General features: G+C 33.7%; 1 protein-coding gene across 1 annotated transcript in view; it reads left to right on the forward strand.

Annotated features, from left to right (window-relative positions):
• SEMA3C (semaphorin 3C) overlaps window positions 1–17,428 on the forward strand; it is a 182,571-nt gene that overhangs the window by 149,177 nt on the left and 15,966 nt on the right. Inside the window, exons 13-15 of the mRNA XM_019746909.3 lie at window positions 2,687–2,775; window positions 5,843–5,884; window positions 9,062–9,219. Of these exons, the coding sequence (XP_019602468.2) occupies window positions 2,687–2,775; window positions 5,843–5,884; window positions 9,062–9,219 (289 nt within the window). The remainder of the gene's footprint in view (window positions 1–2,686; window positions 2,776–5,842; window positions 5,885–9,061; window positions 9,220–17,428) is intronic.

Consider the following 17,428-nt stretch of genomic DNA (forward strand, 5'->3'; position numbering starts at 1 on the left):
AAACTTGATTTTCAGGTAGAAATGTTACCAGTACTTAAATTTACTTATATTTTTACAACAGTTTCAAATAAGTTAACGTTCAGTTTTACTTTGTGGAAAAATATGTTTTCCCTTTAATGGTCTTAAATTTACTCATCATTACCAGCAAAACAATAACTCATACAGAAAGACAGGCAATAAAAGGGGGGTGTTCTAGCTTTTACTGCAAATGAGTCAAAAACAAGTTTTGCATTTTATTGCAAATGAGTCAAAAGCACATTTTGCAATATCTTTTTATTAGCCAATTTTTATAGCTGCTCTTTGTGTAATATTTTATAAATGGCATGCATAAAGTATTTTTGTTGTGGGTTCTTTTGGAAGAAATGAGTTACAAAAAATTTTGCTCTTGCAGTAAGTTAAAACATGAGGTAACAAAGGAGACAATTGTCTCATTTTTGACGATACTTAATTCTTTTCAAAGCCTATAGTTTTTATTTTTTCCTTTGGGAACCCCTGTAATCAAGATTCCTTTTCATGCTGTTTTATTTGGGATTATGGTTAAACACAGTTTCTGCTCAGTCTCTATTCAAGAAAGAGTCTCTACAAGCTGTCATGTAGCATGGCAGTGATCTTTCTTTACAGGATCAGCAGGAAACCATAAAAGTCTGTTGTGACTTCTTAAAAAAAAAAGGAAAAATGTTTGACCTTTATGATAACATGACCTAAAACAAAGATGGTTTTACACCCTTGTCCATCACACAGACACACACACACATACACACACACACGGACACACACGGACACACACACACATAAATCCTGCCCTAGCTATTATAATTTCAAGGATTTCATTTTATGTGTTTTGGTATATCGTGTTTCCCTAGATGTTTCCTGTGCTCTTTGTGATGAACTATTAATAGAAATTGGGAAACACCTTCAACCAGGTTCATCAATTTTCAATTGTGACACGTCTCTGCACCGCAACACCAAATGTTTTTCACTTCCAATTTATACTGCATTACTTATTTTCCAAGAAAATAGTTCAAATTGTTGCCAGGGCTGATTCTGAGGAAGCTTGTCAGTGAAACAGAAATTTCTAAGAAAAATCCAAACTTTTAGATTGTTATTTATTTTTGAATATGGCTTAAGAAATGAATTTTAAGTTACAGAGTGTAGTTTGAAACTTCTAAGATCAGGTGCTCATATTTTGTATCCTTACAAGATTCAGGGATCGTTCTGGCAAAATCTCTTTAAGTCTTGTTCTTCTGTATATTTTTATTATTACTTGGTAGGTTTTAATATTTTAGTTGGTAACCGTTTAAAGTAGAGGTGTTGTTGTTTTTTTATTAAGAATTATTTTGAGTCTTTCAATTAGGCTCATAAATAGAAACTATAAACATGAAATGGAATATTTTACGTCAGAGTAACTCTTGCCTGTGGAAAAGAGGACAGTTTGAGATGTGAGATTTGAGATTTGTGGTATTCATACTAATGGTTCCTAGTTGTAAAGTCCTGTACAACTCAGTTCAAGTTAACTCTTCTTCTTAACATTTCTCAACAGAACTAAGAAATGTTTCAGTGTCTGTGATAATTTACCTTTCCAAATTATAAATTCACAGTTTCATGATCATACATTAAAAAAGTAATGACTTGATATTCATGGTGCAGTTCATTAATTATTTTATTAGAAATATACTTTGGGGAGGAAATGTGTTGTTACTTAATGAAATTACTTACAAATTTGCTTTAAACTCACATTACTAAATCTTAACTGATTTATTTTAAACATGTGGTTCATAGAGTGGCAAATTATATGTTTAGGAAACACTTATATAAGCTAAGAAACTATGTTAATTCAAAATCTGAAATAAATAACGTTTTCTCTATGTGTTACATTTATTTAGGCATCTTTGTTTTGGGCAATCTCTAATCGAGAAATATGAGTAAATTATTTATTTGCTTTTACATCTGGCCCATCTAATTGCAAATTTTCCCCTATATTTTAAGATTGTCCAAAGGAACATTCCCAATTGGTAAAAAAAGATTAATGAAAATGATAGAATTATTCTGTGACTAAATGTCCACATCTGAAATAAAACCAGTTAGATTTCTGCTTTGAAATTATTTTGAGTAGTAAGTGAAACATTTTACTATGTCTAAACTCTCTCACCATTAAAGCTCAATGTTAGTTTCTAGTAGTAGTTATTTATAATGAAATTATTATAAAAATTTGTTCATAGTAATCTTTTTTTCTCAGATAATTAAATCATTATGTGTCAATGTTAACAAAACTACAGCAGTGTCTTTAAAAGTTTGGTTTGGAGAAGTAAGTAATATTCTTAATTGCCGAATTTAGTTATATATTAATATTTTAGGAATACACACTTGGTTCAGAAACAGAACTTCTGACTTCATAACACATTTAAATATTATTTTTTTCTCTCGTCATGACTACACAAAACATATGCAAAATACAAGATGTTCATATTAGTGCCTTTTGAATTATACATAATCTCAATCTAAACATGAGCTTTGGATAAAAATCAGTGTATCGAAATTAGTAATAACTTAATATATGCAGTATCTTTTCAATGACTAATTACACAAATGATATCTTAAATTCTAAGCCAGTAATCTTATGTGTAAGTGTCTTTTTTTCCTTTAAAAAATGTATTGTAACATCTCATCGTTTGTTTCTCTGCCCTAGATCGGGGGACTGTGCAGAAGGTGGTCGTTCTTCCTACAAACAGCTCTGCCAGTGGGGAGCTCATTCTGGAGGAGTTGGAAGTTTTTAAGGTTTGAACATCCATTAGTCTCAGAACTTGCATGATGAATGGAATTCTTTAATCTTACAGACACTTTGGAGGAAACAAAATAATTGATAAAAGAGCAAATAGATGCATGTTATAAATTTTGGAGAGTAGGAAACACCAGATGAAATGAGAACTATAGAGTAAACATTTTTCTGAAGTATTTTTATGCCTTTCAAGCTATCTTAACATAAAAGAATGAGTTTTTCTTTCTTTTTTATTTTTTTTTCCAGCTATCGTCACAACGTTAAGAATTTTGGTCATCATTATTTTTAACAAATGAGTTCTTGTGGTCAAGGTCTAGAAGACTAGCCATGAGAGGGCATTCATCATTGGCTTTACAAGTCACTGAAGCCCAAATACTTTCACATTATTGATTGTTAGATAAACTCACTCGTATTTTTTTAGCCAGGAGTTTCAAGAAAAACTGCTTTGTTTTCTCTTGTTTTATTGCTATCATTTCAAGTGTCACTCTAATTAAATAAAATAAATGTCTCTTTATCACTCCAAACTTCATGTTCTATCTGAACTTCAGATTTCATTGTATAATTCTCTCTGTCCTTAAATATGGCATTAAAAAGGAAGAAAAGAAAAAAGGAAAACAAAACACAACAAAAAGAGGCCCGCGGAGGGAAGTTCAGCCCTGTGAGATCTCACCTACTGGGGCAGAGTACCTATTCTTTATGTATGTGTGAGCCTGAAAGGCACACCTGAGGTGTCCTGCACCTCCTTTTCCCCTCAAGGTGAAGGTCATTGTCATTCAAATGGTCCCTCTTACCCTCATTTGGAAAGACGGGTAAAGCACAGAGTAGCTGTTAGGATTAAAAATAAACTTTGACTTGGAATCAATCCTACAGCACACTGCTATTTCCAATTAGACAGGTTAAGAAACATTGGCCCACGGACACCAAAAGGCCAGAGTCAGCCTATAACTGAGTAAAAGTAGCAGTTCAGAACTCAGGAGCAGACAATTTCTAGTCCAGTAAGTTGCTTTGCTTAGTTTAGTGGACACAGAAGATATTGACTTATTAATATACTTTCCCATACTCACCAAAAATATTGACTTTATAAGCATATAAGTGATCAGGAGGCAATGCTGTTAGATTATGCTAATAAATTTTGAATGTAAAATATTTTTTTTAATAGAAAAAGAAACCAAATGAAATCTGAGGAACTCTGGCAAAATTCCTAATATTGTTAAATTTATGTTTTTTAAAGCTAGACTCACTTTGTCATAAACTTTTTGTGATTAGTTCCCTAAAATTGCACTCATAAAATGTTAACCAGGTATTCAAGTGCCTTTTCTATGACTTGCTTTGTAAAGAAATTGATTGTTTCACTAAATTAACCAGAATCTCATTATATATAAAATATTTTTTTTCTCATTCAATTCAGTAGGGACAACTTGGCTTACCAAAGTACCTTATTCTCGACTGTTCTTGAAGATAGCAAAAATATCATATTGCAGCACCTCGTTTTTATTTCTGAAATATTTTTTTGGTAATCGGGAAATGTTAATTAAGTGAGTTTGACACAAACTGAACATATTTATCATGAAAAGGTCTTAAAGAAATGTAACTTAGTCTGATCGTGTGCTAACTACTTATGGTCTGTTGTATGAGTTATTCTGGTATTATCATCACGAAGAATAAACTCTCAGTGGAAAATAGAGTCAGTCAAAATGCATGTGGGGGACATCAGTCCAAAAGAAAGAGACTAAAAGTTTGAGCTTTCTTATGGATGCGTGTGCCAGTGATTGATGTGGCTAAACTGAGAGAGACACTGACCAAATACGGTTACTGTCTTCAACTTGGTATTTGTGTCACATTTTCTGAGGTGAGGTAAAAATAATTGGGTGTGTATGATATTAGTGTGATGAGCACATGAGGAAATGATGCATTTAAATTGAAAGAATTCCTTAGTTAACTGTCATACTGATATACTGCAGAAAACTCAATGTAACTTTTAAAAACCAGACACTTTGTTTTTATGGCGTGCAGAACCACGATCTCTTCTTTTAATCCTCTGTTCAGAATATTTTCTGAAAATATGTTCTGCTTCCCTAAACTTAACTTGATTTGGAGGTACAACCATTAGAAGCTGCCTAGGTGGATGTACATTGCAATACTGTTTGGTACGTGTGTATATTTCTAAGCAATGATCAAAACTTGTTGCAGTAGAGTGTTTAGAGATATCACCATTTTCTCTTTTAAATGTAAGAACTGACCACTCTAGAAAGAGAAATAATTGTGGGTACAGTTGATTTTGAGAGGTTGCTGCCACTTGAGTTATTCAAATAAAATTTCACAGATCTTTATTAGGTTATCACAAGTCTAATTTTTAATCTTTAAAAGTAACTAACAATGTTTAAGAAGTAAGTTATGTATGGAGTGAATTTCAAAAAGGATTACTATTTCACAAAATACGTAAGTTCTTTTATTGATTCACATTTATCAAAAGAGAACCCCTAACAATATTACTTTGTTTGCAATGAAAAGAATTAATAAGTGTGGATCAGGCTAATACATCTTTCCAAAGCAACATTTGGCAGGTGAACAATAGTGTCTTATGCAGAGTGCTGTGTTTTCGAATAAAATTAGGTATCATTCCACAGTCCCCATCCCCCGCCTTCCCCAACTACCCAGATTCAATCCTGAGTTATTCATTAGATTCAATATTCTAAACTACACTTTTTTCCAATTCTCTCAACTTTTTCATTTTTTTAGTATATGTGCTGCTGAAGTGAGCACTCAACTTTTCATTTTTTCTAACTATATTGATTCAATTCAGTAGGGACATCAGTCCAAAAGAAAGAGACTTAAAGATGTGTTATAGCTAATTCTTTAAGTTTAGGCATATATCTGAGTCACAAATCCATCCTTATTCCCAACAGAGGAAATATACTTTATAGACAAGTATTTTAGACTTTGCAAGTATATGTGCACATAGAGAGAATGATGATTTCTTGAATTTTAACACACAGGAAAAGAATTTCTGAATGCAAAAATCCATTGAGCGACTGCAACTAACATTATGTTTTTCTAACCTTTCAGAATCATGCTCCTATAACAACAATGAAAATTTCATCCAAAAAGGTAAAATCAACCCCATTTTTGTTTTCTTTGCATGTAAAAATTTTACTACCATGAAAAAATATAATGTCTGAAAAATTAACTTTATTAGCAAAATAATGTATAGTGTTCACAGTATACCACAAAGTCACCTTCAATTTTGATGTAGAATTTACTAGTTATCAGTGGAGACAAAAATAGGTTTTATTTTTATATAAAAGTGTCAGAAGAGAACATACATATATGCAGCAAGATATTCCAACATTTTTTATGTCCTATATTCTCAAATATTACAGCATATAAAGCTAACCAAAATGAAAATAATCTTTCTGAAGGAAGAGTTTAGCATGTTTGAGCTACTATACCATCACAAACACTCTCAGGGGCTTGGAATGAGTAATCTATCCTCTTTTGAGTTCCTGCTGCAGTCACATGTTTGAGTTGTGAAATACGTTCATTTATGCTTATTTCAAAGGAAATGCTGTTTTTTAGGGTTATACATGTCATTAACAAAATCTGAATGTCTCAAATCTAAGCCATATCAAGGTTTGAGATTTGGGGAAGAAATATTAGACACTGAATATTAGAAATGTTTAATCTTCTAATTTGTGCCTTCGCATGCAAATACGCAGTGATCACAGAGAGGAAAAGCCCAGTTCCGATCTCTACATGTGCAAAACATGCACCTCTCCCACCCCGAAAGTGTTCCCAAAACAAATTTGTAAGGGCCAAAGTAGTGTAGTCAAAAACGGAGTAGGCTTCAGAGGAAGACTGACAAGCATGTAAATCCCAACTGGACCGTAAATTGCCAGCAGCTCATGTAACTTCTCTGAGCTAAGTTTCTGCCTCTGCAAGGTAATGCTGTTCTCACAAACAACTTAATTCATATAAATCGCCGAAAATAAAGTGGATCTTTGGTCACTGTTATTTGTAGGAGACTGAGACTTATTTTTCTTGGAAGAGAGAATAAAAGGATTTATGTGTTAGCACAACTGATGACATGACTTTAGTGTTCTTCACCATATTTGGTATGTTACAGATGAAGAAGTATTTCACAGTCAGTCTTGTACTCTTTTTCACTTGACTAAATTTTATGAAGAAAAATAAATAGGGTACAACGGACCTAAAGAGCTCATCTGTAAAAATGTTTGTATGGTGCATAACAAACATTTTCCCAAGTAACAAGAAGCCATTTGTCATTTTCCCCAGTGTCCTAGGGAGCTGATCCCAAGTCAGAACTGCCTTTGAAGTCAGCAGGGAAGCCCTTTGTTTACAGTTGTTTAATGGAAAGAGAAAATATTAGAGCGAAATTCAAAATGGACACAAAGCCATTTGTGTGGCATAGTAGTTGAGTATACAATTACAGGTTTCAACTTGTAATTCAGCTTGTGTACTTATAGGTCACAGTCCATTCCATAAAATTACAATATACAATACACACATACACACAGGAAAAACTAAGCATTAAATTGTCTTCAACATCTTATATTGTAGATAATTAAAAATGTTTCATTAAATTAGTTAGATCGAGGGCAGGGTAATTGTTTTTTTAGGTATTCATTTGCAGAACTGAACACTATTATTTTTACAGAGTGAAAGAACTACAAATTGCCAATGATATTTTATATAGACTTAAATACCATGAATTTAGTACTTTCCCTACTGTTCAAACTATTTTACTGTCCATTTTATTCTCCTTTATTCTCTAATTTATTCTTGCATTCCGCATAGCAGAAAATAATTGGATTAATAAAAAAAGATAATTTCTAAAATGAAACCAGCTATGTCCTTTCCTCAAATAAACCATTTTAAAAATGTTTTAATGAAGCTGATGCATTCACTATAATATTTATTAATATACTCAATAAACACATATTTCAAAAGTTTCTAGAGAAATGATTATGGTCAAAACATGCAGTTGTTTTCTTATAGTTTGAATGTCTCAGCTGGGGATCAGTATTTTTCAGCCCAATTTCTGAAAAACTAATTGGTCTTATAAAATAATTTTTCATGAATTAGAGTGAGATTAATTAGAACTGAAAAAATTATAAATGGATAGTTAGTTGATACTTTACTACCACTGATATTCAACATTCATTGAGGACTGAGGAGCCAGAAACTATTCTAAGCATTTGACATGGAGTTAGCGCTTACATTTATTTAGGGTAAGGGCTCTATTATCCAGTTTTCCCAAAGAGGAAGCTGAGATTCAGAAAAGGTACATAGCAGATTTGTGGTTGAGCCAGGATTTGAATCCCAGAAGTCTGCCTCCAGAGCATGTTGGACCAATGATGTTCCCATTGATTTACTTTTAAACAGTATGTTACATATATAAAGTATGAATATGTATAGATATGTGTGTGTGTGTGTGTGTGTGTGTGTGTATGCCTGCAAGTTCCAGCTTAGAGAACTTTGCTGACTTGAATTGTATATCATGTTTGTAAATACGGAATGTCAATGAGAAATTTAACCCTTTTATTCCTAAGAACTGTTTTATGCACAGCTGAATGAACTGTAGCAGTATCATAAGAAACTCTTGACACCCTAAAAATGAAGGCATATGAAATCTTTATTTATGATTTAGGGTGCTGAAGATCTCTGGATCATGCAGAAAGTTTAAGACATGTCTAAATATAAATACTGGTGTTCTTCTAAATAAATTAGAAATTTCTCTGAGTAATATGTTAGTTTTGAAGGCATGTGAAAAAAAATTATTCAATTTTATCTAACACTATGTACTTTTTTTTTGCTAAATTTAAAAATGCCTTTTATTTTAGACTTGACTCTTTTAAATTTACAAGGTGATGGCTTGCCAGATTTGAAGAGTAAGAAAGCTGCCTTGTGCTTTGCTAAGAGACAGCATTCAAAGAAAAAAGAAAACATCGTAATTTAAATCTGTAATGTATTAGCTCAAATCTGAGAGAACAATGAATCCCAATGTCTCAAACACATAACCATTCTACATGGTGCTCTGAGCTTTTTTTTTTTTTTTTTTTTAAACAGGAAAGTGGTAATGTTATAGGCATATTAACGTAGGAAAATTCTATTTACTTTGGCTTTATACCCCTCTGGATTTTGCTTCTCGTTTTTAGTCTATTTCAAAATGAATCCAAGGGTTTGTGGGCATATATTATAATGTGTTCCTGCTGAAAGTCTTTTAACTTCCACATCTGAAATAAATCATCATCATTCCTCTAATAGCAACAGTTGTATGTGAGCTCCAATGAAGGGCTTTCCCAAGTGTCTCTGCATCGCTGCCACATCTACGGCACAGCGTGTGCCGACTGCTGCCTGGCCCGGGACCCTTACTGCGCCTGGGATGGCCATTCCTGCTCTAGGTTCTACCCAACCGGGAAGCGGTGAGTACTAAACAGTCACTGAAAATCAAAGTGGATGCCACTGGACAATTGAGCGGGGTTCCATCCACATCATTAGAATCAGCTCTACTGTGGTATTGTTTAGAAAAGGCACTAAAAGCGGCAGCTGTGTTTAGCACCACATTTAATCTTTGAATGAAGAAAGTGGCAGTCCTTTATAACGTGACATTGTCAATGATATGTTAATTAGAGTACAGCACTTTGGAAAAATTCCTTTCTCCTTTTAAAGCACCTCTGCAACACAGTCCCCCACCGGTGACCCATCAAATATTTCAAGCAGCACAGCATTTACCTTTTTTTTCATACTACCTAATTTTTATCTTTTTTTTGTTTTGTTTTATATTCTTGATTGAGTATATTCTTAAATCCCACCTTCCTAGGATTTCCCAGTATCACTTAATTATCCTATAATGAATGCTTGTGCTAGTTTAGGCAACAGGAGCCTTGCTCCAGGATGGGTACCCTGAATTGCCTTCAAAACTTTGATAACTATTCTTCACCCTTTAGAACGGTGAGTGCATGATTGCTGGTTAAATAAAATAGTAGGGCAGTCTGAGACAGTGTGTCTTTTATCCAAGCAAAAGTTTAGTCAGGAAGCTCTGAAACAACTCGGACCAGGTTGGAAGGGAAAGCCTGTAGAGAAATTGACCGTAGAACAAAGAGTATGCAGAATTCAGGGCCAACCAATGTCACAGATATTTTCAGTCATACCTTAATATGGGTCATGATGGGTGACAGGGCCATAACCTATAAAAATACGTGTCAGCAGGAGAGGGCAGATCGGACTAGCCATGAGCACTAATGATCTTTCAAGTAAAATCATTGGGGTGATGGTGTTTTATAGCACTTTTATTCTCTGTTATAAAGGACATTCTCTAAGGACATTGACAAATTAAAACAACCCTCACACTTCTGCATATCAAGATGATTCTGATCCTTTTATCTATTAGTTCAACAAATTTTTATCACAGGACAATTACTTGCCAGGCAGTGTTCTAGAGCTAGCCATGTAACATGAAAAACAACAACAAAAAGATAAAAATTCCTTCCTTGAGGTATAATAAATTCTAGAGGGGGAAGATACACGATACACAAATACATAAGGAAACCCTCTAGTAGATCCAAAATAAAAAGGTCTGGGAATTTAAAAAAGGCGAAAAAGGTAGATAAGGGATGTGGGAAGCAGAGGGCTACAATGTTAAATGGGTGGGCAGGGATGACATTACTGCAGATGTGATGTTTGAACAAGGACTTGAGTATGAAGAGGCATGGCGCGATGGCATTATCTGGGAAAATATAATTCCGAAGACAGAGACCCAAAATCCTTAAAGCTGAAGTGAAATGGAAAACTACTGAGGGATTTTGAGCACGTGAGGGATATTATTTGACTTTTGGTTTAATAAGATCATCTGGTTGGGTTTGTCTGGGATTGCAGCCCCGGGGTAAGAAGGTGATGGGGGGGGGGGTGGAGAAAATCAGGCTACTGTAATGATCCAGGTGAGATATACTGGCGGCTTACAGAGGGATGATAGAGGTGGCAAAAAGTTGTCTGATTCTGGATAGAACTCACGAAATCTGCTGATGTATTACATCTGGGATGTTAGAGAAATAGAGGCCTAAAAAATGAACCAAGTTCTCAGAAGTGAGTATTGGAAATATGGAGATGGCATTTAATGAGAAAGAGAAGACTGGAAAGAGTACGCTTTGGGGGAGAAAGATGGTAAGTTAATGGTGCTATGAGATATTCAAGTGGAGATGTTGAGTAGGCAGTTAGAAATATGAATCTGGAGTAGAGAGGAGGGGCCTGGGCTGGATAATCTGAAAGTCTTTTCTATTTAAAGATGAGATATAAAGAGAACTCCCATTGTTTAAACCAGGAATCTTTAGTGTCTATGTGCAAAGACCCATGTTCCTCCATGGCATTCTAAGATTTCGTCAGGAAGTCTATGGCTTCTTTTGATTTCTACATAGAATTTCTACACCTCCTTACCCCAAGATCTTCTGTTTGCACTGGGCTAGAGGTCTGAAACTAGATAAAAAGTGTGAGGGAAGCAAATTCCAAATGTAATCTTAAATTAAAAATGATTTTTGTGACCACTATTTGTATTTTCACGCACATTTGTTTTTCACTCCCAATTATGATAGAAGTGATATTTAAAAATTATTACCATAACTGTTTGTAAGGAAATAATTTTTTCTTGGTAAGCAATTCTAAAAGCTGGCATCTCTAAAACCTAGAATACAATCTTCAATTTATTAAATAAGTTTAGTGCTGAATGAAGCTGAAGCGCTACACTTTCTAAGAAACCAAGTGATGGGGGATCACAAAGTGAATCTTACCGTAGTCCTATAGCCATACCAGCCTCTTTTACAAGGTGAAAGAATTAGAGAGTAGCGCATCTTCCCTGTAAAACTCTCAGACCATTGCTTTGGCCAACAATTATTTTTATTTAAGAACAAGGAATATTTCTCATGTAAAATTCCATACTATATACATAAACTACCATTGCCTATTTGATTTTTTTTTTTTTTTATGTTTACAAGATCGTGTTGAAATATGAGTTGACGCATTTGTTCTTATAGTCTCCCACCTATTACAACCTAGTTATCCTTTCTAAGATGGATGTGTAAACGTAGATTCCACATTGTTATCCTGATGTCACAAATCATAATCTTAATCATATTCTTGGAATAAACAGAGAACTGAAACTATCTTGCAATTTTTAATGTTACAGTGCCATGCCTGCTATTGAACCATGTATCATGAGTTTGCTGTTAGAACTGATAAATGAATTTAATAAAGTTACAGTATATAAAATCAATATACAAAAAAGTTACATTTCTACACACTAATAACAAAGTATTAGAGAAATTAAGAAAACCATCCCATTATAATTGCATCAGACTAAATACCTAGGAATAAATTTAATCAAGGAGGTGAAAGCCCTATACACTGAAAACTTAAGATAATGATGAAAGAAATTGAAGATGGCACAAATAAAGGAACATGTATTCTGTGCTCATGGATTGGAAAATTAATATTGTTAAAGTATGCATACTACGTAAAGCAATTTACTGATTCAATGTAATCCCTATCAAAATTCCAATGGCATTTTTCACAGAAATAGAACAAATAATCTTAAAATTTGTGTGGAAGCACAAAAGACTCCGAATAACCAAAGCAATCTAGAGAAAGAACAAAGCTGGAGGCATCACAATTCCTGATTTCAAACGATATTACAAAGCTATAGTAATCAAAGTAGTAGTATATTGGCATAAAAGCAGACGCATAAACAAAGGCAAACACATAATAAAAGCAGTGGACCAACTGACACTAAAGCTAGTACAAAGGTTAAAAGGAAAAGTAGGAATATCATGTGTAATTATAACAGTAAATTAAGGGTTACACACAAACACACATACACACACAAAATAATAACAAAAACATAAAGGTGGCGGGGGTGAATAAAAATGGTAGGGATTACAGAATATGTTCAAACTTAAGTGGCCATCAACTTAAAATAGACTGCTATAAACATAGCTTAGAACACGTGAAGCACATGGTAACCACAAACCAAAAACCTACAAGTGACATACAAGAAATAAAGCAAAAGGAATCCAAACACAATACTACAGAAAGTCATCAACATACAAGAGAAGAAAGCAAGAGAATAAGAAAGGAACAGAGAAGAACTACAAAAACAATCAGAAATCAATTAATAAAATGGCAATAACTATATACCTACTTATCAATAATTACTTTAAATGTGAATGGATTAAATGCCCAATCACAAAATAGATAAAGAAGATGTGATACATATATGCAATAGAATATTACTAGTCCTTAAAATGAACGATGTCTTACCATTTACGACAACATGTATGGACCTAGAGGCTATTGAGCTAAGTGGAATAGGTTGGACAGAGAAAGACAAATTCCATATGATTTCACTTACGTGCAGATTCTGAAAAACAAAATAAATAGACAGCAAGACAGAAGTATACTCACAGATACAAGTACAAACTGATTGTTCTCAGGTTGCAGGAGAGATGTGGGGCTGAGTGTAAAAGGTAGAAGGGATTAAGAAGTACAAATCAGCAATTACAAAATAGTCATGAGGATGTAAACTACAGCTCAGGGAATAGAGTCAATAATGTTTTAATAACTGTACAAGTAACACTATTGTAATAGCTATCAGTAATATTGTAATAACTATACATGGTGTGAGGTGGGTGCAAGACTTATGGGGGGGGGTTGCTTTAAGTTATATAAATGTCCAACCATTATGCTGTACACCTGAAAGTAATATGATATTGAATGTCAACTGTAATTGAAAAATAAAAATTAAAAAAACGGACACATAGATCAATGAAACCAGATGGCAAGCCCAGAAATAATCCCACACATGGTCAATTAATTTATGCTTAAGGAGGCAGAATATATGATGGGAAAAAGACTGTCTCTTCAATAAATGGTGTTGGGAAAACTGGACAGCCACATGCAAAGAATGAAATTGGACCACTATCTTAGACCATACACAAAAGTTAACTCAAAATGGGTTAAAAACTTGAATGTGAGTTCTGAAACCATAAAACTCCTAGAAAAAAAACACAGAACAAGAAGACGTTGGTCTTGGTGATGAGTTTTTGGATCTTACTGCAAAAGCAAAAGCAAAAATGGACAATTAGTACTGCAGCAAACTAAAAAGTTTTGTACAGCAAAGAAAATCATCAACAAAATGAAAATGCAACCTACTGAATGGGAGAAAATATTTGTAAATTATATATCTGAAAGGGGGTTAATATGCAGGTAAATAAAGAACTCATACAAGTGAATAGCAAAAAAACAAAACAAAGAAAAACAAAAATAAAACAACTGATTAAATAATGGACAGATCTGAATAGACATTTTTCCAAAGAAGACATACAGATGGCCAATAGGTACATGAAAAGATGCTCAACACCAATCACTAATCATTAGGGAAGTGAAAATCAAAACGATATGAAGTATCACCTCACACCTGTTAAGATGGCTGTTATCAAAAAGACAAATAACAAGATGTTGAACAAGATGTAGAGAAAAGGGAACCCTTGTGCACTGTTGGTGGGATTGCAAATTGGTGCGGCCACAATGGAAAATGGTTTGGAGGTTCCTTAAAAAATTAAAAATAGAACTGTCATGTGATTGGCAATTCTACTACTCAGTGTTTAATAGAAGAAAACAAAAACACTAATTCAAAAAGATATATGCACCCTCATGTTTATTGCAGCATTTTTTCATATACAAATATATACAAAATCAATATATATACACAATAGAATACTATTCTTCCATTAAAAGACTGAAATCTTGCCATTTGTGACAATAAGGATGGATGCAGAGCATATTATGCTAAGTGAAATAAGTCAGAGAAAGACAAATACAGTATGATCTCACTTATGTGTAGAATTTAAAAACAACAAACCAAGCTCATAGATAAAGAGAACAGATTGGTGCTTGCCAGAAGTGGGAGGTGGAGAGTGGGAGAAATGGGTGAAGTGGATCAAGAGGTACAGACTTTCCAGTTAGAAAATAAGTCATGGAGATGAAGTTCACAGCATGGTGACAATATTAATAATACTGTATTGCATATTTGAAAATTGCTAAGAGACTAAATCTTAAAAGTCCTCATCACAAGAAAAAAAATTACAACTAAGTATGGTGACATGTTAATTAGACTTATTGTGCTGACTTATTGTGATGTTCCATTGGACTGTGTGTCTCTTTTTCTGCTAATACCATACTGTTTTGATTATTGTTGCCCTGTAGTACAAGCTGAAATCAGGGAGTGTGATATCTCCAGCCATGTTCTTTTTTCTTAGGATCGCTTTGGCTATTTGGGGTCTTTTGTGGTTCCATACAAATCTGATGATTTTTTGTTCTATTTCTTTAAAAAATGCCATTGGGATTTTGATGGGGATTGCATTAAATCTGTACACTGCTTTGGGTATTATGGCCATTTTAACTATGCTGATTCTTCCAATCCATGTACCTTTACTAACAATTGTCACCCCAATAAACTTTAATTAAAAAAAAAGAGAAAAATTATGTTGTTCCACAGAAATTTATATGTCATCTATTCCTCAATAAAAAAGTACAAAGAGGAAAAATAAAACATGTGTCATGGGCTGAGAAAGAAAGTAGTAACCATTTAAAGAGCTATCTTGATGATCGCTAGCTTTGTGTAAATACTATCACGAGGAGCCAGAAACTGCAATATATGCATAGTATTCCTTGTCCTACCCATACTCATCTTTGGCTTGCATACTGGGTTTCTTAAAAATATCTATACTATTTAAATTCTCCAAATTATTTCCAAACTTAGTTATATATTTATAGTATATGATATATAGTCATATACTTATAGTGAATGCAAAACATGTTTACTGAATAAATGAATGAATGATTTCCTAAAATCCCATACACATATCTTTATGGATAAATGTTTTCAGATTTTTGGGGTAGAAACCAAGAAGAGAGATTGCTGGGTCATACGGTAATTCTATTCTTAATTTTTTTGAGGAACCTCCATACTGTTTTCCATAGTGGCTGTACCAATCTGCACCCCACCATCAGTGTATGAGGGTTCTTTTTTCTCCACAGCCTCTCCTACACTTGTTCTTACTTGTCTTGTGGATGATAGCTTTTCTAACAGGTATGGGGTGGTATCTCATTATGGTTTTGATTTGCATTTCCCTAATAGCTGGTGAAGTTGAGCATCTTTTCATGTATTTGTTGGCTGTTTGTATGTCTTCTTGGGAGAGATGTCTGTTGAAATCCTCTGCCCATTTTCAGTTGGATTGCTTTTTTTTTTTTTTTTTTTTAAGTATCTTCTCCCATTTGATTGGTTGCCTTTGTTTTGTTGACAGTTTCTCTTTCTGTGCAGAAGCTTTTTGGTTTGATATAGTAGCTATTCATTTATTTTTGCTTTTACTTCCCTTGCCTTTGAGGTCAAATTCATAAAATCCTCTCTGAACCCAAGGTTCATAAGATCAGTACCTATGTTTCCTTTGTGCAATTTCTTGTTTCAGGTCTTAAATTTAGATCTTTGATCCACTTTTAATTAGTTTTTGGTATGTGGTAAGAGATAACAGTCTAGTTTCATTTTTTGGCACGTGCCTTTCCAATTTTCCCAGCACCATTTATTGAAGAGGCTTTCTTTTCTCCATTGTATGTTTTCCGCTCCTTTGTCAAAAATCGTCAACCTATAATATATGTGGGTTTGTTTGGGGGCTGTTCTGTTCCACTGGTCTATGTGTCAGTTTTTCTGCAAATGCCCTGCTGTTTGATTATTGTCACTTTGTAGTATAAATTGAAGTCGGAGAGTGTGATACCTCCACCTTTTGTTTTGTTTTGGTTTCGGGGGTTTTTTTGTGTTGTCTGTTTGTTTATTCGGGGACTTTTGTGATTCCATACAAATATGATGATTTTTTGTCTATTTATTGAAAAAAATGCCATTGGGATTTTCATGGGAATTGTGTTAAATCTGTATATCACTTTGGGTAATATGGCCGTTTTAACTATGCTCATTCTTACAATCCATGAGTACAGAATATCTTTATATTGCTTTGCATCTTCTTCAATTTCTTTTAATAATGTCTTAATAGTTTTCAGTGTATAGGTCCTTCACATCCTTTGTTAAATTTATTCCTAGGCATTTTATTCTTTTTGTTGCAATTGCAAAAGGAATTTTTTAAATTTCTTTTTCTGAAATCTCATTGCTAGTATACAGGAATGCAGTGGAGTTTTGTACATTGATTTTTTTATCCTGCAACTTTATTTGTTTATTGTTTGTAATAGTTTTTTGGTGGAGTCTTTAGGATTTTCTATATAAATAATCATGTCATCTGCAAAAAGTGACAATTTAATTTCTTCATTCCTAATTTGGATGCCTTTTATTTCTTTCTCTTGCCTAATTGCTCTGGCTAGGACCTCCAATACCATGTTGAATAGCAGTGGTGATGGGGCATTCCTGTCTTATTCCTGATTTTAGAGGAAAAGCTTTCAGTTTTTCACCATTAAGTTTGATATTAGCTGAGGGTTTGTTGTATATGGCCTTTATTATGTTGAGGTGCTTTTCTTCTATACCCATTTTATTAAGTGTTTTGATCATAAATGGATGTCGTAGCTTGTCAAATGCTTTTTCTGCAT

The sequence above is a fragment of the Rhinolophus sinicus genome, chromosome 4 (assembly GCF_057876585.1).
Source record: "Rhinolophus sinicus isolate RSI-liver-muscle chromosome 4, RSI-T2T, whole genome shotgun sequence".
NCBI classification, from domain to species: domain Eukaryota; kingdom Metazoa; phylum Chordata; class Mammalia; order Chiroptera; family Rhinolophidae; genus Rhinolophus; species Rhinolophus sinicus.